The sequence below is a fragment of the Lycorma delicatula genome, chromosome 4 (assembly GCF_047948215.1).
Source record: "Lycorma delicatula isolate Av1 chromosome 4, ASM4794821v1, whole genome shotgun sequence".
In the NCBI taxonomy this organism is placed as follows: Eukaryota; Metazoa; Arthropoda; class Insecta; order Hemiptera; family Fulgoridae; genus Lycorma; species Lycorma delicatula.
In genome coordinates this window covers 169960248-169986247 of record NC_134458.1, presented here as the reverse complement: position 1 = coordinate 169986247, position 26000 = coordinate 169960248, and the positions used below count along the sequence as shown (strand labels likewise).

Sequence of the window (26000 nt, the reverse complement as noted above, 5' to 3'; positions counted from 1 at the left end):
TATGTCAAGAAGTAATATAGATAGTACATTTTTTCAATTTATTTATTCATTTTTATTACTCAACTGGCGATAATTCATGAGTAGTCTCATAAAAAAATGTTCATATTCCAAATGTAATATGTCATAAACTTTTCACAATAAAAAATCTACAAAAACTATAAAAATAGATTATTAAACATGCAGTACAATCACTTACTCTGAACCACTCTTTACCATCTTCAATAGTTCTATGCATACGATTCATATGGGCATTAAGTCTGCTCAATTTACGAAATATACAACAACATGCTGAGCATTTATAAGCAGTTTCCTCAGATCTTGGTATTGAATGAAGTCTGACAACATGAGCTCTAAGATTACCTAAGAAAAACAAAACAGAAATCACAATTAAACATTGGTTATATTAGTTGTTAAAAAAAAAAATGTTTATTATGCAGCAGGAATACACAACGCTGCTGTTTAGAAGGAAAAAATTGCTGTTTATAATGAAATGTTGGAAGAGGAAAAAAGAAATAAATGATGATTGCAGAGGAGACTATAATGTATCTGTTGACAGAGATAAAAAAGATTTAAACAATAATAAAGCAGTAGGAATTGTTACTATACTATCTGAATTACTTTCTATCTGGGAGAAATATGTTTGAATAGGCTTAACACACACCCTAGTTTGCAAAATTTATAAAATTGAAGAAATATACAAGTAAGATTTAGGTCCTCACTTCAAGATGTAGAACATGGGATGTCTAAGGGAAGTGTTCTTGTCCCTTACTTTTTTTATTTTTCATTTATTACCTGTCCCAAAATTCTGAGGCAATCACTGTAACCCTTTTTGCAGACAACACAACTGTATGTATATCTGAAGATAACTACCAAAAAGAAACTGAAAATTAACACAACAGCAGCTCAAAAAATTATTTACTGGTTTGACTGTAACCATCTAACTTTAAATATAAATAAAACCATCTCATTATGCTTCTCAGTTAGATGTACATTACTGATACAATTTCTACTAATGATAAGGATAGTATTTTTGTTATCCACAAAGCAAAATTCCAGGGTTTTCCAACTAATTTTAAATATGGATAAAACAATCTCATTATGCTTCTCAGTTAGATGTAAATTACTGATAGAATTTCTACTAATGATAAGTATAGTATTTTTGTTATCTACAAAGCAAAATTCCAGGGTTTTTTATTAAATTAAAAGTTCTCATGGAGCAATCAAATTGATTTCATTTTTAACAAAATCAAGCTGTACTTTTTTCTCTGAAACCCTTAAAAAACTTCTGAAGCTTGTCATAATTATTAAGTAATTATTATGCCTAGATATCTATACAAATAAAAGAAATCTTCCTTTTGTGTATCCCCTAATAACTCAAAAACTACTTAACCAATTTTGCTGAAATTTCACTATTTATTATTACTTGTCCCAGGAGTGTTTACATGCTATTGGTTACATAGGTTGAAGGCTGTTTAAAAAATTCATTGAAAATTAAAAAAAAAACATTGACAAAATCGATATAGACAATGACAATCAATATAGACGATATTTTTCTCTCTCTCTCTCTCTCTCTCTCTCTCTCTCTCTATATATATATATATATATATATATATATATATATATATATATAATGACATTAAATTTAGTAAAGAAGTTTTAGATTATTCATTTATACATTTTTTTTTATGACTGATTGGTGAGGCTTGAATTGTGGTAAACATTCTGGGGGTTATAAAAAGAAATAAAGAAAATTAATAGTGAATTGATATTGTACATTTTATTATTTTAATAATATAATTTGCCAAATATAATATAAAATTTATTTAATTCATACATTCATATTTAGTAATAGCGAAGCATTGCCAGGCCCACTATTATTCTCATATAAAGTATAATGTTATCTTTTGGGGCTCTCTCAAAAAGTTGGATAAAGTTTTCAGAATACTAAAATTGACTGTCGGATTACTGTTGTATTTGTCATGAACCCATAAGTAATGAGGTGCTATCAGGAATCTCTGCAACAAATAACAGAGCATATAACTGGAAGAGCAGATGAACAGTTGTCCTGAGAACAGATATTCATTACGATACTATAAACCTCAAATGTTTAGAGTAATAGAATGTTTACATCTTAAATTTTTTTTTTTGAAAAATATTTCTGTATATTTTTTCAGTTTTACTGAACACTCATCTATCAATCATAACAAAGCCATATCTAATAAATTATTGAATAAAAACTTACCTTTTTGACTAAATTTTGCTCCACAAAATTCACATTGGAAAGGCCTATATCCATTATGTTTTAACATATGTATTTGAAGTGAACCTTTCTGATTAAATGCTCGGCCACAAATTTCACACTGAAAATAATAATCTATAATTATACATTTAAAACAAATATTAATGTCTACAAAAATTCTGAATATAATAATCAGAATGTAGCTGTATTTTTATGTTCAGAAAAAAATCAGAATGATGAAGAGAAGTAGAAAACAGTAAGTGGTCTGATTAAAAAAATAATCAAAACTTCTTTTCTTTGGTGTTTACAGAGATATGCAATTGGTAATAATGCATAGTGTATGAACTAACAAACAATCCCCCCACCACCTGCGTATGGGTTCAATGATTACTTTTTTTGCATAGCATTCATTCAAATCAGGTATTCTTTGATGGCTTCAGCAATTTTTGCAATGAATGAATGATTCACACAAAGAGTTGCGGAGAAACTCTTTGTTAATCTTGGTAAAAATTTTACCAAAACATACAAAATGATTCAAGAGGCTTAGAGAAAAAAAATCTCTTGGGTTGCATACAACAGTATGATGAATGGTTCAGGTGTTTTAAAGTGGAAGAAAATTGACCAAAGATGATGCTCATCCAGGAAGGTCATTGATGCCAACACAACCCACATTGACCAAGTGAACAATCTGATAAAGTCAAATCAACATTTGACAGTTCATGAGGTAACAGAAGAGACTGGGATTTTGATGGATTCAGGTTACAAAATCCTAATTAAACAATTAAGAAATCATTGTGTTGTTGCTAGTTTGTTCCAAAACTCTTTGATACAAGAGTACAAAGAAAATCAGTAGCAATCTGTCAGGAACTTTTCAATTATACAAATTATGAAGAAACCTTCCTACAGGTATGGTATGAAAACAAAGTCTCATGCATCACAAATATGGAAAATCATCACAGGGACTGAAAAAGGCACACAAAAGTAATTTAAACATAAAGTTGATGGGACAGTCTTTTTTTAGGTCAAAAGCATTGTTCATTATGAGTTTCTAGTTGCAGGCCCGGTCAGTCATTACTGCTTAGAAGTCATCAGATGTCTCCACAAAAATGTGGAAAAGAAGAGATCAAAACTTTGGCGTGAAAACTTGTGGTTCTTTCAGTAAATGACAATGTACCAGTCCAGACCTCCACACCTTTCCATATCTAACATCATGGAAAGCCTGGATGATTTGGGAAAATGATTGACTCCACTAAACAAATCATAAGATTTTAATATCTTTTAAAATAGTTGTTTTCAATTTAATTTTTTCCCAAGGAAAACAAATAATTATTTTTAGCCTAAAATATAATTTTTTAAAAATCTAAAAACTAACAATTTCATAGCAATATTCACAAATACAGTAAACTTGACAAATAAATTTTATATAAAACCATTCACTTCAATAATACTTTTACCACAATTGAAACCCACAAAATAAATGAGATAAAATTATAGAAAAAAAAGAATATTTCATTAATTCCATTTACACTATAAATTATGCCATTACAAATTTTACATCACAGTGCCAATACATAAACCATTTGCAAATGGATGACGTAGCTTCAATATTAAAAGTTTTAAATCTGCATATAAAATGCCATTACTTTTATAATCTAATTACAAAAAATGTTTAAAAAAAAATATAAGTATACATGAATTAACACCAATTCTAAGAAACCATATATAACAGAGTAATTAAACTGATGACTGAAGAATAAAATTTTTCTATCCAGGATTGGTGGATAATCAATTTAATGATAAATTATAAATGCCTGGAAATAAATAAATCACACACTAAACAGATTTTAAATATTTACATTTAATTTGAAAGCTATAAACAGGTTATAAAATATAACATTCTACAGAAATCCTTCAACCCCTCAACTTACATAAGAAATGGTTCTGTGATGCTGTCACATAAATACAATTTTTCGTAACTCAAAAGAATATTTTGACATGAAAAATGTTACTTAAAGCTAAAAACCTTTATACCTTTAAAAGAGGTTTTAATAATTTCACCTGTCTGAAATCAAAATCATTTACTACATTTTTAAATTCAATAATTAATATTTAAGCACCTCCATGTCTGATGTTATTACTTCTCTTGTTTTAAAATAGTGTAAGTTGTATTTGTGCATTAAACTGTGACTGACGCGCTTCTCACTTCAGCATATATTGCTATTCTCTCATGCTGTCAAGGATTCTTGTATTCTTTTTATACAATTTAAATTAGCTGTAGTGATAAGAAATGAAGCGATAAGTGAACAGTGGAAATTTAATTTCTAAAACTTAGTTTAAGAAAAATTAGAGTTTAGGGGACAGCATGCTTTCGCGTACCTTAATCACTTAATTTTTACCAGCAATAGTAAGACTTGCTGTTAGATTCTGATCTAACATACTCTAAAGTTTTACTATTATAGTGCTAATTTAAAATTTATAAATCAGTACTTGTGACTTGTGTATAAAGGCAAGAGTGTGCTGGTAGGCAAGAGGCTCTCCCCCTAACCCATCCTACACTGCAGCTGAAAGGACGATTAGGTAGGTGCCAGTTTCCCACCCAATCTAACAAAAGTTTAGTACACACAGTCAATAAGCTTATATATATATATATATATATATATATATATATATTTATAGTGTTATCTTTATCTTTATATAGTATAATTATCTTTTTATAGTATACTTATTGTACATAATTATTTAAACAAATAATTATAAATTATAATTAACTATTGAATTTGTACTTTAAACATTAAGTATATAATGTATATATGTATATAATGTAATATATTCATCTATGTGAATTTATTATTATTAATTAAAAATTTGAATTATTTCTTAAGCCTAGCTTTTATTAATTTGAATTTAATTTAAGTTACTGGTACCTAATTTAAATAATTTATGGCGTCTTATTGCCCCCTCCTCCTCTTTCACCCTCCACGAAATCTTCCAATAGAGGAGAGGCCAGTTACCTGGAGGCCTGGAAATAGCCCAGGCAAGAGGTGGTGGCAACCATATCCAATGGGTGTACAGAACCAACCACCCCCGAGGGTGGTCCAGAAACGATGTCCACCACCATGGATATTGGTGAGGGAACTCCCTCACAATCTCTGGTTATGACGCAGGAGAAAATCTCTGCCAATCATGCTAGACTGCCCGAGGCAGTAGCCCTCATTGGCAAGGGCATTTTCTGTCCTTCTCAAGGGATGCCTGGTAGTGAAGAGTACCAGGCTTTCTATAAAGCTGCAAACAAGGAGCAAGGGTGATTTCTGTGAGGTGCAGAGTTTTCTGCACTGAAAAGGGATCGCCTTCCACACATAGCGGCTCCCCAAAGTCAGGGAGCCTAAAGTTGTAGTCAGGGGACCCCTCTTTGGGGTCACCTGCAAAGAAGTAGGAGAGGAACTCTCCTGACTTGGATACGAAGTGGCGTCGTCAGGAAACTGACCACAAGGGATGGCAGGGAAACCCCTACATGCCTTGTAACACTAAGAGGATGTCAGCCACAGGGGCATTTATGACCTGGAAAATAATTTTACTGTAAAGTAAGTCTTACTATTTGTGCCAAGAGGGAGTCCCTCCTCTAATGCCACAGACACCGAAAGTTCAGCCATTCATCGAACTACTGCCACAGGGTACAGCTCTATATTAAATAAGGAGAGGACCTATAGTGTCGTGTCAAAACCTAAGAGAAGCCTGCCTCATATTCAAAGTGTAAGGGGCCTCACCCAGCGAACTATAGGGCCATAACTATAAGTACAGCTGACCTGACAATAGGACAACCGTAAGCTCGCTGTTAGTGATGGGTGTAGCTCAGCGTGAGCCATCAGTGGGATGAAGGCCACACCTCAGCAGCAAGAAACAATGCCCAACGGTTCTGATGGTAGTGGGAAAACACCCCCCACACTGCAAAAGCCCCAACCAACACTGACGACCTAAAAGGTTGTGCCAAATAAGCCTGTCCAAAAGCAAATTCTGTCTCACAGGGAAAGAAAGAAGCTGAGCCAACGGGAAAATCCTACAGGATGAGAGTTAATGCTCTGCCTTTGTGGAAACACGTTAAAGCCCCTGAGGCTACACATCTGCTCAAGGCAATGTCAAAAATTCCAAACCACTCCGGTGGTGAAAAGCCTGAGGTTGTGCCCTCACAGGAAAGCACCAGGGCTGACTTTTTATCCATGGTGCCCATCAAAGATGTATTTGCTGACATTTTGGCAATCCTGCCCCACCTTTTACAGGCGGAATCCTGTAGGGACCTTCTCCAGTCCCTGATAGAATGCCTTATGGGCCTACTAACCCAGTATGGTTAAACAAACCTTGTGACTGTTACAGAGTAACACTTGCTCAATAGCAGGCAAGATAATAGAGCTATGCCATCTGGCCAAGGCAGATGGTGATAGTGTTGGCAGAAACCTACAACCTTCAACTGGACAAATCACTGAGCCTTTGGAACTATTTTACATATAGAACAGGTAGGGTAGTGCCACATGGACATCACACCAGTGGTGAAATCGCTTCCTAGTCCACATATGCATTATGCACAAGCGAGTTGATGTACAAACCAATGTATGATGATACACTCAATGACCCTTTAACTGGTACGACTAGTAGAGAGCCTTGTGGAGATCTGAATAGGAAATCAGTTACTGCATTTTCCTAGATGAGACTAAAGTCTGATATGATGACCTACTATATAAACTTGCCTGCATGGCGGTCTCTGACCATCATGTCAAGCTGCTTAGGTCTTACCTAATGGGGAGACAGGTCACAGTACACATAGGGTCATAGGATCAGTATCATCTCTACCAGGGTGATAGCCGCCATTGTTCCCCAAGGGGCAATACTTTCACCATTTTTATACAGTAAACACAAATGACACCACTTTTGGAAGGGGTCAGCATGGTGTTATACACCAATTACACAGCTTTTTACTACGAATCCTGAAATATGGATTACACGGTGGAGCCATGGCTCGATATTTGGAGAATCAGGGTCAACGGAGAAAAGTCTATGGCTGTGCTATTCACATACAAGCAACTCACTCCAACCATACAACTGGAAATCTCAGGGAAGAATATCCCCTTTGGGACAAAAGTCAAGTCTCTGGGAGCGTTTCGGGGTAAATGGCTTATCTATGGAGAACATGTACAGCATATATCCAAGAGGGCAACCAGAGCCTTCCTATACCCAGTATTTAACTGCACCAGCCACATTCCATTGGCAACTAAAATACTCATATATCGGCTTAAGTCTTGCTAATTCTGACTTATGTCTACCTGACATGGGGGCCATTGTTGTGTTCCTTGCTCCAGAAAAAGCTAAAAGCCGTCCAAAACATCGCATTGCAGACGATTTTTGGGGCACCATGGTTTTTCAGAAACACCACACTTCGCTATGATGCAGGCATAAAAACCATATCGGAAGTGGGTGTAACACAGGCACATAGACTATTCAAGAGGCCAGCTTGTCTGAGCACTGGCATCTCAGAGCTGCTGAGAGGATCCTACACCGCAGGGCGTAAGGAAGAGGCCTCATGCAGTTTCAGACATACCACCCTGAATGGCAGGATGCAAAGTGGAGTAATGATAAACCAGACCGGAAGCCTCTATATCAGATGATCTGAAAGTGAACTTCAGAGCTTGCCATGGCCTTGAAAAAAAAAAATTTGATAAAGAATAATGTTTTTGTACTTTTAATATATATATATATATATTTTTTTTTAAATTCCAGCCTTTTTTTTTTTGATAATACCAGCCCTTTATACAAATATAACACTGAAACACAACAACAGTCTGGCTATGCTTACACTGGAAATGCGACTTTTTATGATTACATCTTACAATTGTGTCACTGCCAGCACATGTGACTCCTTCCAGCGAAGGGAGTGTATTGCATCCTCCAAACACTAGGACCCCCAAAAGGTGCATTCCTCCTAGACCAGTTAGCTTAAGCACCAAACTTCAGGGGATAGACTGAAGGGGAATTACGCCAGAAGAATGAAGCACTTATGCAGCTAGTCACCCAATGTCAGCACTGGTCATCATTTCTCTTACTGGTCTAAAGGATCAGAACATAATAAATAATTCCGTCCATAAATAAATATAACCACCACTAAATAATTATTCGCCTGATGAAAGAAAGACACAGCAGCAAGGGACTTTTCATCCAAGTTCTCTGATTTTGTAGAGAGATACATAAATTTCCCACTATCCTTGTGTTTCGTTCCATTAAACAGACTAATTCATGTTATTCTTTAAACTAATGGAAGCAAACAGTTTTAACATGATATTCTTTAGCCTTGAATGTATCCTTTTTTTAAATTTTCACAAATAAAACAAACTTTTTCTTATAAAAGAATATTAAATGACATGAACATTATCTTAATTTTTCATTTGAATCTAGGAAGGATAATACTTAACAAAATACAGTATACTTCCTAATTTACTCATATAGAAAGTCAAAAATCAGAAATATAGCAAATGTTAATTTACAGCAATTGTACACAATTCTTTAGCATTATCACCAGTATTCCAAGTACATCAAAATAATGTCTTGTTCATTAATTTGTCCTTTGTTTTCTCATTATGTTTTAACTTCATAAGCTTTTTTTTTGTTCAACCTCCAGGTCTACCAATAGGTATTGCTACAGAGGATGAGATGAATGATGTGTAGCATGTGTGAAAATGCCATGCCTGACCTGGATTCAAACACAGGACCTCCGGGTGAAAGTCCAAGACACTACCACTCATGCCACAGAGGCTGGCACAAGTGGTAGCATCTATATAATTTTTTCTAATGTACTATAACCTTTTTCATTTCATTGCACTTTTACACTATAGATTTATAGTATTTGTTATCTCAAGTAATTTCAAGAACTTGGCAAAAGATTAAAAAAAAATATATAAAAATAACGATAAATACAAATTCAATGAAATAACAAAAAAAAGTATATATAATTAATCAGATAATGTAATAAAAATACCAGGACTAGCTTACAAATAAAAACTGTTGTTTTTCAAAATACAAACTGATATTATTAACATAAAAACATAAATTCCTAAACAGGTTAACCAATATAGAATTAGGATTAGAAATAGCACATTGGTATAATATATTTCACAGTTTAATAAAATACATGCATGTGCGTATTGCAAAATTTAAAAACTAATTTAACATTTAAACATCCAGTAGAATTACGATAAATTATTGAACAACTACTACTACTACTACTACTAGTAAGAAAGTAACTATATAGTTTTCTTTTAATTAAAAAGAAATATATACTGGCACTAAAATTAGCTATAAAAGGCAGGCTTAAAAGAAAGAATAAAGCCACCTAAACAGCATTTTACCCAAAATTTGTAAGAATTTAGAGAATGTAAATAATGTGGAATTGAAAATGTTAAAAAATTTTAATGAAAATTAAACAGAAATATAGGAAAGAGCATAAGCCCATTAGTGTAAAATTTGATTATATCACAATGTTAAAAATTAAATGAATGATAAAGTACTAAATGAATAAGTCTGATGATGAATAGAAGAGGAAACTCCCTATTCATCAAGATTCACCAAGATTAAATCTTGAGTTATTAAACAGACTTAATAACAGAGTCATCAAAACAACTGACAACTAAAAAAAAAACCAATACAGTAAGATCTCATTTGCAGGGGTTAGAGACCGTAAAGATGCCACAAATACAGAAAACCACAAATATAGATCGGAACTAATACTTATTTAAGGAAGAATGATTAGATTCTATGTAAAAAAATCATGCATACTTACTTAGGGTGATGTTATTGATGAAGTACAGATGGCAATATTAATTATAAACACTGGTTTAGCATAGTACATAGGTACCCTACACAAAATATACTTAACAAAGTACAGTACACTTCCTAATTTGCTCATAAGCACATACCAAACTGTTTGATTTAAAAACTCACTACAGTACATTTAGTATGCACTGTATTAGAATATGTTATTACATGTTCAAATTGTACTCTGTAATTGCCTTAAGAAGTCATGAAAACAGAACTACAATAAACATACACCAAAACTAAACTTACTGTGAAGGAAATCTACATAATTAACCTACAGTATTTTGCATTTAAAAAATTTGTAATTTTTCCTTGTCTCACTCTTGTTTTTAAATCCGTGTGAAGTTCTGTGTATTCTTGCATGGTATTTTCAATTTTGCGCTTAAAGATTAAGCTTCTATTCAAAGATGGATCAGCATCAATAAAAAACTGGGCAAGATCATGGGATAATTTAATGCCTTCGGTAAGTGTTTTGACATTTAACTGTTTTCTGGGGATTGCATCTGCCTTCTACCTCTTCCCTTTTATACTCTATCTGCACCATTAAATCTTCCTGATCTTGTTCATTAAGTTCTTCTTGTGTGTTTACAAGATTTTTCAATATCTGTATCATCTACTTCATCGCACCCATTTTCCCCCATTGAACAAGTTATTGCTTTCACACTTTCAGTGATATTTCCTGGCATCTTGATGTTATCAGTACCGTCCAGCATATCTGTTTGATGCAGCTTCTTCCAGCAAGACACCAGAGTTGACTGTTTCAGTTCATCTAATGAAAAGTTGATGCACATAATCCAGTCAGCAATATTAAATCTATTCCAACATGTTGTAACATTCAGCTCAGAATCAGAATCCATCTCATCTAAAATAATTTTAAATGTTCTTCTGATGTAATATAATTTAAACAATTGAATAATTCCCTGATCGATCAGTTGCAATAAAGCAGTAGTGTTTGGCGGGAGAAAAACTATTTTTATTTTGGGATGAACTTCTGTTTAGATTTCTTGTGGATGACCAGGAGCACTGCCCAAGACAAAAAGAGCCTTAAAATCAAGGATTTTTGATTTTAGATATTTTTCAACTTTGGGTACAAAACAGTTATTGAACCAGTCCAAGAAAAGTGAAGCTGTAATCCACCCTTTTTTATTGGATCACCAAAAAACTGGCAACAGGGTCTTATTTTTATTTTTCAACATGTGTTGGTTTTGGGGCCTGTAAATCATCAGCGATTTAATTAAACAATCACCGGCTGCATTTGCACAAAGCAAAATTATTACTCTGTCTTTTGCTACCTTGAACCCCGGTGCTGATTGTTCATTTTTTTGAGAAGAAGGTCCTATCAGGTATTCATTTTCAAAACAGGCCTGTATCATCTGCATTAAAAATCTGCTCTGGCTTGTATTTATTACCTTTGATGATTTTTAAAAATGTTGCTGGGTAAGTTTCTGCAGATGCTTTACCTGCTGATGCAGCTTCCCTTAAAATTTTTACTATCTTTACAATTTGTGTATAGATTGCCTGACTAAATTTAGTACACCAGCCTTCTGAAGCTTGAAATTAGATAACAGCATCACTTTGGCTCAGCCCTCGATTAAAATGATCATACAGTCTCTTAGCTTTTTAAGTTCGCTTATTGGAACCCGTTTTTGAATCTGACCTTTGATCCAAATACTTAGTGCAGTTTCATCTTCTCAACAGCAGGATCCCTAACTATTTTAACACTGAAATGAAGGAGTGGCTGCAGAGATCCTAATTTGTTGTTCAGATTTCTTAATGTACTGAATAGTCGATTCATTTACTGCAAACCTACGAGCAACAGAAGCTTCAAATTCACCTTTTTAAGCCTATCGAGGATTTCAGGTTTTTTATAAAACAGTATAACTTTTTTTACCCTTTTTCTTTCATTGCTACCGACTGAAGATATTTTTACAGTAACTCAGTCCCTTTACACTATAAAAAATAATTTAAATTAAAAAATAAATTTTATTAAAGTTTAAAAACAAAAACCACGCAAAAAATACAAAATAAGCTATTCTGTACATACAGTAAAATAGATTAACAATAACACTCAGAAAGATCAACAATACTGTATTGAATAAAAGCACTTCCTACTTATTTACAATACACACACAGTAATAACCGTTACACGACCAATACTTTTGCTCAACTGAATTACTTTGCAGTACATACTGAATTGCCATAATCTGAAACTCTAAATATGCAATGTTGACAATTTGCTTATTTATGATTGTGACTCATATCCTGTCCATCATTGAAAAGCAAATACGATGGAGAAATTTCTCTACGTTGTCTTTAAAAACAAATACTGTAATGTGCAATACAGTACTTATACTATCGCAGTGTATATTCACACTATATTAAATTATAATTTTGTTAATTTACAATAATATTTTTATTTTTTAATGTCACTACATAATGTAATGTATGCGAATACGGAAAATTTTACCTGTGAATTTGGAAAAGACATTATGAAATATTGCATCACAAATAACAAAATCACAAATGCAGGAAGGGCAAATAAGGAGATTTCACTGCGTTTTAATTTTTTTCACCTAATTTCTTTATGTGAAAAAAGTTACTGATTTAGCATGTTAGAATGTGTAGAACACAAAATTAAAAAAAATGTGAAATCACGTAACTTGAAACATTCACAACATTATAAAAAATTAGTAAGTATTAAATAATATTTTTAGACGTTTAAACAGACTTCAGAGAACATATGCAAACTTACGAATAGATAAAATAAAGGCAGAACAGAAGTTACATTAAAAAATATATTTTTTTAACAGAAAATATTTAATTTTAAAAATGAGTAATAAATTCAATTTTGACAGACTTGAAAAATGATACTTATTAAAAAAAAAAACAAACTGTTAAATAAAGAGAAATTATACAGTTAATTTTAAAATTATCCAACTCAACACTTATAAAGATTCAATTTATAAATTACGATTTGCAAATAAAATAATAGTAACAGAAAAGTCACATATTCAAACTTGGCTAAGAAAGCAAGTTTAATCTCTCTAATGTTTAATAATAAATTTTAACATCTTCTTAATAAATAGTATATTCTTCACTTGTCTGATGAAATAGCAATTCAAGTAGTAATGAAAGTGATTTCACAGAGAAGGAAAATTAAATAAAACATTCATTATTTTAAATATTAAATCTATCAAACTTTAAAAGAAAAAGAGGAATGTTTTTACTGAAATGGAAATGATTACAGATGATTAAATGAAAAGAAATCAAGACATTGAATGATATCCACAATGATAAAAATAGCATGGAGATAATGAAATAAGTAAAACTTAAAAATTTAGGAGATAAGAAATAAAGATTATGAAAGATCCAGCAACATATAATAGTATATCTTTATTATATTCTGAACTGTTCTAGAAAATTAATTACAAGTGATACTACAAAACAGTGCTAATTAAATAATCAACAGTTATAACTACTACTTGTGCATCCTACTGAATACAATAATCCCCTCAAACTGAAATAAATATTAACTTTTACATAATGTAAACACTATATAATTAATTCAGTACTTTTATATAATTAAATGAAAAACAGTAATTAAATATGCATACTTTCCACGGTTTTTCTCCTGTGTGTATTCGTTTATGCCTAATTAACTGACTTGGTTTTTGGAAAGCCTTTTGACAAGTGTCACAATAATGCAATAAAACACCATTTCTAACTGATGTCTTTTTGTTCCTAGATGCTACTGAAGTTTTCATCTGAAAGAAAAAATAAAGCATTATAAATATAATAATAACATCGACAATACTTAATATAAATAACAAAACTTGCTGCACCATTAACATCGCATAATAAAAAATATAAACAAAATAGAAAACACATAAGCAATTATGAGAGAGTAACAGAAAAGAAATAAAATAAAACAAAAATGAAGAAGTACCTTATGTCCTTTCATATGTTCTCTGAGAACAGAAGCTCGGCTATATTGTCTATCGCAATGATGACATTTATAAACTTTAACATTAGGTTTTATCCATTCTGCATCATGTTCTCTTAGATGATTGTCAAGCTGAGTCTATGATGATGAAGAAAACATAAAACAATAAATAAATTACAATAAAAAATGTTGAAGTTTTCATTTTACTAGGAATTGTTTTCCTAGAAAAGGGAAAACTGGTAAAGTAAGCTAGTATAGTGGGATGCTGATTTTCCGGGCGTCAACTATATGGACTGCTTACATCCACATTAGGCAATTTACAAAAAAATAATACGCTATTTAATACATCTAAAACGATATTCAAATAAAGCTTTGCTTCAATCAGAAATGTTTTTTATTGGTCTTTGTCTTTACAAGATTTTTTAACAAAAGAGACAAAAGTCTCTTTTGCAATTTATTCAGTACAAAACATATGTAAATCTATCTAAGCTTGTGTTAAACTATTTATAAAACAAATTTCCAAAAATATTAATAGAAACACATTAATTGATCGAGCATGAACTATGATGTAATGACTTACATCCAGGGCCGTCACATGAAAAAGCTCATGAATATTAGTCTAGCATTATGGACTAGCTGAACCGACAAAAAGAATGCAATTCCATAGATTTTTTGTTTAAAACAATTAAGTAATAATACACATCATAAAATGAAAATGAACATTAAAGCAAGTACAGATTACAGATTTTTTTTAAGCAAGAACCATCCATCACTAAGTTTTATTCTATTAAAGCATACTATAATTTTTTTTATCATTTTAAAAATGATAATTTTTTAACATACACAGTAACTCAACACAATTTCTCTGCAATATATCAAAATATATTAAAAATATTTCCTCATGATCTTTATGTAGTTATAAATTATGATGACTTAAAAAGAATACTTTGGCTTTGGCAAAGAGGAAAGGTGAATATCAGAATTCAATTTTTTTTTCAAATACTGATCGATTGCACAGTTCTAATGTTTTCCTGTTTGCAACAATATTTGTGACCTGTCCTTTGCTAAAGGTTCAAAACAACAATGATTAAATTTTATGCCTGAAATAATGTTCATCACTAACCAGTCAACAAATGCCATTAACCATTTTATATATATATATATATATATATATATATATAATTAAAAGAGTTAATCATAAAAATATTTTTTTTTTTATTCTTCAATGTAAAGTAAAATTATAAATTAAGACTGAAGATGGTCTAAGAGCTGAAAGATGCATCAGTTGATTTTGATTTATTAGGTGGTTAATTTAATAATATACAAGGTCTGTTCAGAAAATAACCAAACTTTTTTGATTGGGTGCCAATGAAGATATTTAGTTATGTGCGGTTGGCAGCAGTTATGTGTGGTTGTTCCACATAACCCCCCCCCCCCCGCCCACCGTAACCACATGTTCTTGGATTGTTGATACCTCGTTTAATTTTCATGTTACTGTTATTTGAGCACAACATGTTTAAATGCTAGTAGCCATTTTTGTAAAACACACATACACACACATTAATATTTTAATACTGTTTTCAGTTGTATATTTACTTTTAATAACTTCCTTATAACTACTGATGAAAAATGTCAACGATCAAAATGTCCATCAAGTGTCTTTTTTACTTTAGGCAGCTGATTCTTGAACACTCTTAGATAAATTTGAAAACAAGATTATGCTAAAAATTGTTTAAAAACGTTTTTACTTAAAATCTAATGATAAACAGCCAATCAATTCTTAAACAATCATTGTTAGTAGACACTATGAAAAAGTTATATAAATAAAAAACTAATAATAAAAATAAAATTAATTGTTCAAACCTATACAAAAGCATGCTTTAAATCATGATGGCAGTCTGAATTGGAGGTGTAAGTGATTTAGATATTCTTTACAACATTTATACATTTTATCAGGATGCCAAAAATTCCAACAGTTATTTGCAATTTTTATTTTGTATTCTTATTAAAAAAAAAACCATACTATAAACACTCATTTCATAGCCTATTGTAAACTTCTTATTTTTCATGACATTTTTTCTCAATACTTCTTCAGCAGTACCAATTAATGTTGGTTGAACAATCCAAGAGACCACCTAGGATTTTTGTAAACAATTTATAATCTTGTTTTAAAATTTATTGAATAATCACTTAATGAATATGTGGTTATTCAATAACATAGCTATTTATGTGTATTCTTTTAACCCTCCATCGGTCGCTAAGCGGAGGTTTCCTCCAGGTAAAATTGGTTTTGTTTGGGTAAATGTGTTGTTTGGGATTGGCAGCACTGTCCATTAGTAACATTGTCGACTCTCTCTTCAGGAACAGCTGACAGGCCTATCCACCCCCAATCATCGTTCAAGGTCAGTGTCACAAGTGAAGTAGTAGAAGGCTGGACGAAACCTCCGCGAGCGTCTGTTTGTGTTTTGGAAACGCGGATGAAACCTCCGCAAGCATCTATTTGTGTTTTGCAAACCTGGATGAAACCTTGGTGTGCGAGAGTTTTTTTTTAGATCACTTATATTTTCAAGTTATGCAGTGAATTTTTCTTAGTTATTGTTTTGGAAAATGGAAAAAGAGGAAGAAAGACTCGCCAGACTTTTAGCTAGCGTAGAAAGAGAGGAACATTTTGCAATTGTATTTAGGCCCACTGGGAGTTTTACTCGTGAATTATTTCCTGAAGAGATGTAGAAGATACGGCTTTGGACTCTGGTGATGAAAACGAAGGAGTACATGAATTACCAGGTGAGCAAGACGACTTTGTCAATATCAATAACGGTATTACATATGAAGATGATTTTGATGACATAGAATGTATTCCGTTAAAAGAACAGCAATCTGCAATTATTGTAACCAGGCAAAACGGTAAAGCAGCTTACACGAGCAAAAGGAGGAAACTGCTCTGGGACTTGCACCCAAATCAAAGTGCGCAGGCTCAAACGTCCAATAGAAATATTTTGTGGATGAGGATGGGATGTGTGGCCCAAAGTGCAAAAGTTGCCAAGTCTCCTGTTGAGGCATGGAACCTTTTTTTCCCTGATGAAACAATCAAAGACATAACGGGCTACACAAATATTTATATAAACGCAAACAAACAAATGTTTACTAGAGAACGAGACCGCAAAACAACTAATCCAATTGAGATAAGAGCTGTTATTGGTATCCTGTATATAGTAGGGGTAATGCGTAGCAGGAATCTAATTCTAGAAGAACTATGGGCCACTGATGGGACTGGTGTAAAATTTTTCAGATGCGTCATGTCACTAAGCCGATTCAAATTTTTATTGAGATGTATCAGGTTTGACGACATCACAATGCGAGAAGATAGAAAGACAATCGATAAATTGGCTCCTATTAGAGATTTGATTGATGACTTTATCGAGTTATGTAAGAAACATTTCACTGTAAGTGAATTTGTAACTGTCGATGAAATGCTGGAATCGTTCCGCAGTCGATGCTCTTTCAGGCAGTATATGAGAAACAAGCCTGCCAAGTACGGAATCAAAGTTTATGCAATGACTTGTGCAAAAACATTTTATACCGCCAATCTAGAGGTATATGCAGGGAAACAACCTGAAGGACCTTTTGCTGTAGATAACTCGGGCAAAGAAGTTGTTCTGAGAATGACTGAACCGGTTTCTGGTTCGGGTAGAAATGCAACTATTTCACATCCATACCTCTTTGCGAAGAACTTTTGAAAAATCATCGCTTGACACTCGTTGGAACAGTAAGGAAAAACAAGCGTGAAATAACAATAGCTTTCATCGATACCAAACAATGTCCTGTAGGAAGTTCATGTTTTGCTTTTAAGAAAGACTACACAACGTTTTCATTTAAAGCAAAGAAGAACAAAGATGTAATCCTGCTGTCATCAATGCATAACACCAATGCTGTAGACACAACTGAGAATTCTTGCTCTTATGGAAAGCCAGAAATTAATTTGTTCTACAATTCAAGCAAAGGAGGAGTGGACACAGTGACAAATATAAGGAAAGCTATTCAACTGCCAGAGTCTGTAATCAATGGTCGATGAGGCTGTTTTACACCCTTCTTGATATTGGATGTTTGAACAGTTACATCGTTCTGAAAAAGAATGTAAACCAGACTATCTTTAGAAGAAAGTTTATTCAAGAGCTACCTTTCGCCTTGTGCAAAAACTGAAACTGAAACTACGGATGTGTAAGATTCTGAGTATCGGCAAACAAGTAGATCAACAACGTGAACCGCCACCAGATGTAGTCACTTCGGGGTGATGCTTCCTTTGCAGCTATAAGAAAAATTGGCCATCGAAGACAAGGTGTATTCAGTGCAAACTTTTCATATGCAGAGAGCATTCTGCAGTACAGTGTACCAAGTGTGCTGATTCCAGCGATGAAGATGAAGAAATACCGGTAGACAGTGATTCATCTGTCTAAGTTTTTGTAAGGCTTTGCTTTTGGCCAACCTAGCCCACGAATGACAATCAAAACAATTAATTGATGGCTGGCTTTATACATGTTTTTAAGTATTTTCCTTTTACAATATATTTTATCTGTAGTTTTTCCACAATGATATTTCCATGTGTAAGCAATGTTCTTGAATGTACGCCTTTACGTTTTTTTCATATCAAGTATATTTCAACTTTTAACAAAATTTACAATTACAAATTTTGTATTTCCTGATAATTATTATTTTTGAATAATTGTTTTAAAACATATATTTTACACTTGTATTTGTAATAAATAAGATTTCTTATACTATTTTCGTACGTAGTTTTTACATACTTTTGAATAAAATATGTTTATTTCATATAATAATTGTAAAAGTAATTTTTCACAATAACTAAATAATATATACATTTTATAATATAAAAAACCTTTTTTTATATTATACTGTTTGTGTTAAACATATATCTGGATTTTTATAGAAGTTTGATTATAAAAATAAACATTTTCTTTACATTTTGTACATTGTTGCATAACCCGGATGAAACCTCTGCTGAGCAAGAGTCGGCGATTCAAATTTTAAGCGACCGATGGAGGGTTAAGTACTTTATTCCAATTTGTTACCATATCTCAACCTTTGTACATGATATATCAATGTTTAAACAAAATTATTTTAATAAAATATAATTACCTGATTATTAAATTCATCACCACACTCTGTACAAAATAAACTTTCTTCTCTTTCGTGTAATATCAAATGAGCTTTCAGGCTAGCCAATCTATTAAATTTCTTATTACACTCAGGACAAGATAAATCATCGGCATTGTGTGTTGCTTTGTGTAGAATAAGATTTGACTGTACAAAAAAAAAAAATTTTTTATATCAATTCTCATATCAAACTGAGCATACATTGTTAGTAATATCTGGAATTTAAACAATACAGACCAGCAGTTGGAGTTTATTAAGTCCCCAATAATTTAATTTGGACTGATTTGAACTCCTTGTATAAAATTTTGAGAAAAAAATAAATAATTTCCTCAGAATATGAATACTTTGACTGCAGTTTTATCATTAAAACCCAGTGTTTCCGCAAATTATTTTCTGTTATCTTAAAACAAAGTATTTTGTATTTCAATTTCACTGAAAATGACCAATTTCGTTCTCTGAAAGAAACTTTCTAGAGATGTACTTATGATCTGATTATATATGAAAGGTTATCCAGAAAGTAGGTGCTAAAGATTATTAAAAAAGATAAATAATATACTCACATAAAATTTTTATTGTTTTTTGAAGTACAATTCTTATTCTATTTTTCTACACAGTTTCTGCTATTGCTGAAGCATTTATCATAGTGGGCACCAGAAGTTGTAACCCTTGTCATAGAATGATGGTGCCTGTGTTGCTACTTGCAACACAGGAACAACTTGTTTGGTTGAACTCGTTGTTGATGTGAAACTGTCAACCAGTAAGAAAGGTTTTAAGACACAGGAACAAGTGATGGTCCCTTGGTGCAAGGTCCAGGCTGTACAGATGATCAAACTAGCCAAAGGTCATAAGGAGAATCTTGCATTGTACTTGAAGTGTATAGGAGAACACCATCATGAAAATATGTCCTCTTTGGAGGCATCCATAAGTTAGAGAAGGGCTTAAGAAAACATTTCATTACAATGTAATAAATGAGAAAGTTAGTAACGTGAAGTACAACAAAATTATTCAAAATAAATATCAGCTCCAGTCACTCATTACTTTTTGAAGTCGTTCAGCTAGAAAGATAACAGAATACTGTGAATGAAAGTAAGTTTAAATATATTTATTATCCAGTCATCAATTATTTCATTTTAATCAATGAAAATTAACAACATAAGAAAAAATTATACTACACAAATTCCATGCATTATCCAAAAAAAAAAAAATTAAACTTAATAAAAGACAAATACAATTTCTATTTAAAAATAACATTATTTAATAAAATATCAAACTGTACTTACAGGTACATTAAATGAAGCTGAACATTGTGAACAACGATGTGGCTTATCATCTAGGTGAGTTTTTAAATGTTTTTTATAGGCAGACCACATTTCAAATTCTTTTGAACAAACTTCACATTTAAATGGACCCTTTAAAAAACAATATAGAATGGAAAACATATTAAAAAGTTTAAAAATCTTACATAAAAAGCAAATATTTTTAGAAAGATAAACTACTTTTAAACTATGGCCACAAAGCTCCTTTCTATTAACAATTTGAACCCTCGGCTTCTTGGCACATGGTGGTCCATGGTAACTGGTCAATTTAGACCGGCTCAAAAAAATTCCTACTTATCATAATACCAAAATTTTCTCACAAGAGTTTTATCATCTGAAAGAAAAAGACATGCAGATTTGTTCTTTGTAAAAGAAAAAATATAAAATCCCAGAGTTTGTGCGTCATGGTGAAATTTCCCTTTCAAACACAGAAAAAAAAATAGCTGCAACATGATATATGTAATTATTATTTGTATTTTAAGTTATTTATATTGCGTATAACATACTTTTAGAAACACAGAAACAGACTCTATATATATTATATAAATTAATTTAGATATCACCTTGGAATAAAAAGTTATGTCACTTGAAAGAAAAACTTTTTTTTTAGTAAAATACAGCACAAAACCAGAGTCTGTCTGATGTTTTACTTCCAGTGAATACTACGAACCAACCGGTTTGGTCTAGTGGTGAACGCGTCTTCCCAAATCAGCTGATTTGGAAGTCGAGAGTTCCAGCATTCAAATCCTAGTAAAGTCAATTATTTTTACATGGGTTTAAATACTAGATCGTGGATACCGGTGTTCTTTGGTGGTTGGGTTTCAACTAACCGCACATCTCAGAAATGGTCGAACTGAGACTGTAAAAGACTACACTTCATTTACACTCATACATATCATCCTCATTCATCCTCTGAAGTATTATCTGAATGGTAATTACCAGAGGATAAACAGGAAACAGAAAGAAAAAAGTGAATATTACTGTTTCACACACTTCTGATTATTTACACTTGAGAACTAGATGTAGATAGAAACATTATTATTCTGAGAAATTATTTTATAATAAAAAAAAAAAAATAATAATTATTAGAGTTGTTACAATGTTATAAGAGTGTAACACTGCCAATAAGAGGAGTTAATAAGGTTGAAGGTAGGCCTAAATCTAATTTGGTACAAATAGAATTGTCAGCAGAAGTATTAGAAATTACAGAAGAACAACAGTAAGTAGCACTAGTAGACCTATAAGTAGAATCATTCAAAATAACATCACTTACTAAAGGTTCAGTTACAGAAACAACTTTTTTTATTTTTCAACACGTGGTTATAATAATCATCATCTGATGAATACAGATCACAAATAACCAGATATTTGTACGTTGAGTCCCTACCCTCATCATCTAGTTTCCCTTCAGAACCACTATCAAAACATAATTCACTAATCTGTTTATGTCCGATAGACACAACCTTAATTTTTTTTTCAGAATCAGAATTTTCTTCATCGTTATCATCCAAGATATCGTACACCAATTTGACTAATTTAGTCATAAATACCACTCATTTTGCTAATTTTTAAACAATAATAACAAAAATAATTGAGTCAATAAAATAAACATGGAAAATAAATCAACAACATGCATGTAAACAAACTTGCCTCACAAATATCATCTTACCTAAACTCACACAATTCAAAAATTATCCAATAGATAGCAAAAACAACCTGATATTGAATTCAGTATGAAACACTCAATATCTGAGATCAACAAAAGACGACCTGGTGTGATCCTAATGAAAGATATAGAACTTTAATCATGAGGACAACATATCCGTCATTCAACTGAGCAAAAATGGTTGGACAAGTTATACTCGTCCATTGTATATAATGTATTAAATAATTAAACTTGAATTGTTTGTCTTTAGTTTATTTAATATTATATAAAAATATTAATAACTTAAAGCACATTAGATTAAAATTAATGTAACAATTTGAAGTAATTTATTACAGATGTAATAACTTACTTCAAATTACATGTGCGCACGCGCGCGCGCGCGTGTGTGTGTGTTCTGGACTTCTAGACAGCCATTGAATCTTGAAGCCCCTATCAATCCACCACCCTTCACAATGTTTATTTAAAAAGTCTTTTAATGACTAAGCACAATGAGCTAGAGCTCCACTTTGTAATAAAATTGCAGGTAATTCCCCATCAATCAATCGAAGCTGAGGAATAAAATAATTATCAATCATGTAAAGCTATGAAATCTTGTAAATACTTCCTTAAAAAAAGAACAGTTCTATCATATATCCCTGCACACATCATTACATGTGGTGGGGTGGTCTGCGATTTCCTCAAAAAAGTGGGAAATTTTTTTTACATCAAAACACATTCCAAGATCTATTACTAAGATAGATGGCTCATTCATTTGAGAATAAAACTAGTTTCCATTATAGAACATAGAGAAACGCCTAAGAAGAACTTTCAATAAATTTCCCTTAAAACCATGTCCTGGTCGGAAAGCTCATTAACATGAACAGAGTTACCCCAAAATTTTGAAAATGATTTTTCCCTATTTTCAGAATTTTCCCTGACTCTAAAATAACCATGATATAGATGAAGCCTAATGACATTTTTCCAAACAACATTCAAAATAGCTCATTATTAATCATTTTTTAACTTGGAAATTCAAAAGCTGGTGATATTTTTCAACATCATCAATACAAAATTAATCTATATATAATATGAAAATATATTTCACAGTGAAGTATTTTAATCTTATTTATAAAAATGGGAATTTAGAATACACAAATCTTAAAATATTTCTAAGTAAAAATGTTTTGAATTTTTAAATATCTGTCTCTACTCAATTCAAGAAATATTCAAATCGACTCAAAAACTTTGATTAATCACACACCCATAATACACATAATTCATATATATAACTCTATAGTTTTTAAAAACTGTATATTTTTACAGAAAGGGCTGTTTTTTTTTTTTTTTTAATTACCTATTGTAAACTGGAAGACCTACTTAATTCCTTATATCAAATTGAAACGCTTTTTAACTGATTCCTGAAATAGGAATATAAAGACTTTTTATATCAAAATAAAAAAACTATGGAGTTTATCACAGAATATCTTAAAGTGTCTTAAATTGGTATTGACCAATTCTTTTCTTTTTCTACTTATAAAAATGAGCAATCTTTCATAAATTGTATTCCTTATCATACCAATCTTTAACATTTCAGTCAAGGTTTGCAATACAACCAAGCCAAAGCTAGCTCAGAAGGCAAATTGTACACTTTGTTAACTTACTTCTGCTACAGAAATGAAATAATATATATGATGAATAATATATATGGAATAATATTTGCTATAAAGATGTTATAAGAAATCTGTTCTTTTCAAAACTTTACTTTACTTTTTCATTTAACTACATTATTTCCTAAACCTGAAAAACAGCTTTTCTCATAACCTTATCACCAAAAATACTTTAACATTTGTATATAAAGAAATATTTCAATATGCAAGGCTGATTTATAAACTAACTGTATAATGTAAAATGATGCATGCTAAGAAACAATAAAAAAAAGAACATACTTAAAAACAAGAACAGGTGAAAGGCAATCCATACCCATTTAGTGGCCATTTGTAATACTGCATATGCTTCCACATTTTGCATATCAACAAAAAAAATTGCCAACAGTTTTATGTCCAGCTCAATAAAGATATATCCAATAGACTCATATATTTACATGCCACAGGGCTTATTAATAAGACATTAATAATTAAATAAAATTAATTTAGTTCCCAAACCGTTTAAATAAATTATTTCTTATGGTTTTTGTCAAGCATCTCCAATCTTTACTTATAAGATGTAATTAAAATTACTTTTTTAAGCCATGATTAAAAGTTGAAATTCAATAATGGTCAATATGAAAAAAAAATGTAGCAATTAAAATTATGCAAAAAACCATTTTACATTTGTTACACTTTACATCCATGACAGTTACTGCTCTTTTTATATATAATTTTCAACCCTTTGAGAAAAATTCTACCAGTTGTTTTTCAACATTTGCAATCCAAGATATCATGTTACAATTTTCATTTCTGGGAAAAAAATTGAAAAATAAAATTATAATTTTTGTAGAAAAATCAACTGATATTACAAAAGCTCTAACTTTTGCAAGGGTAGGAATCATTTAAAAATGTCAACAGAAGTAATGTCAAACACCAATGGTTTGGTGTTTATCTTTAAAGTATAAGGTACACAAGAAGAAAATGTGATATTACTATTTACAATTCATATTTATAATGATTTGATGTTAATTAATCATTCAAACACAGATCAATAATCAGAATCAGTATAACCAAAAGACTGTAAGTCTATATCAACTATATACAGGGTGTCCCATATAAAACGCAACCCATCAATCACTCATCCATGAAATTTCAAAAATCAAGCTTACTCCCCTACTCGTTACTGAAATGGACTCGTCCAACATCTGAACATCGCGGCGACGCAGTAGAACACTGCCGATAGTAATAACAATGCAATCATAACGTTTAGTGTATTGCTAGAGACAAGATGGTGTTTTCGCTAGATGAACGTGTTTTCATTGTTGAGTCGTACTTCAGTACGAAATCAGTGGTTGCAGTGTAAGATTTGTTTCGCCATAAGTACACAGATAAACCAGCTCCTAACAAAACATCAGTATTAAGGTTAGTTGCAAAATTTAGAGACTGGTTCTGTTAATAACAAGGAACACAAAAGATCTGCGTCAGTGTTGAATACAGATACAGTCACTGAAATCAAAGACCGATTACTCGCCTCGCCAAATAAATCGATCAGACGTTTGTCTCCTGAAATTAATTTACCTAAATCAACTGTTCATCGGGCGACCAAACAATTACAATTAACGACCTTATTGCATTCAAACGGTTCATCGACTTCTTGAGCCTGACAAAGAAAAATAGCTACAATATTGTCAACGGTTCCGTCGATTTCTGCGTGAGGGAATTAATGTTATGGATTCGTTATTTTTCACAGATGAAGCACGATTTCATTTGGATGGCTATGTAAACAGCCAAAACAGTAGAATTTGGAGTGCTGAAAATCCCCACGTTTATCACGAAAAACAATTACACCTGCAGAAGTTGGGCGTGTGGTGCGTGACTGCGGAAGAAAATAATCGGTCCTATTTTTTTCGAGTACACCATTAATGCAGAACGATATCAGGATATTTTATTTCAGTTCATTGCACTCTTGGAAGAGGAAGACAGACACTGCTGGCAACAACATGATGATGCGACATCGCACTACGCAGGTTCAACTTCTGATTTCGTTAAGGAATTCTTTGGCAATCGTGTTATCGGTCGAGGCTTGTGGCCACCAAAATCTCCAAATTTGACTGCGACGGATTTTTTTCTATGGGGTTAACTCAAAGAAAAAGCTTACAGCAACAAACCACGAATACTTGAACAA

General features: G+C 31.9%; 1 protein-coding gene across 1 annotated transcript in view; it reads right to left on the bottom strand.

The window, feature by feature from the left end:
• LOC142324070 (zinc finger protein 236-like) overlaps nt 1–26000 on the bottom strand; it is a 131334-nt gene that overhangs the window by 90399 nt on the left and 14935 nt on the right. Inside the window, exons 6-11 of the mRNA XM_075364699.1 lie at nt 20489–20617; nt 19191–19355; nt 14040–14174; nt 13708–13857; nt 2243–2360; nt 197–360 (exon numbers count right to left, since the gene is read on the bottom strand). Of these exons, the coding sequence (XP_075220814.1) occupies nt 197–360; nt 2243–2360; nt 13708–13857; nt 14040–14174; nt 19191–19355; nt 20489–20617 (861 nt within the window). The remainder of the gene's footprint in view (nt 1–196; nt 361–2242; nt 2361–13707; nt 13858–14039; nt 14175–19190; nt 19356–20488; nt 20618–26000) is intronic.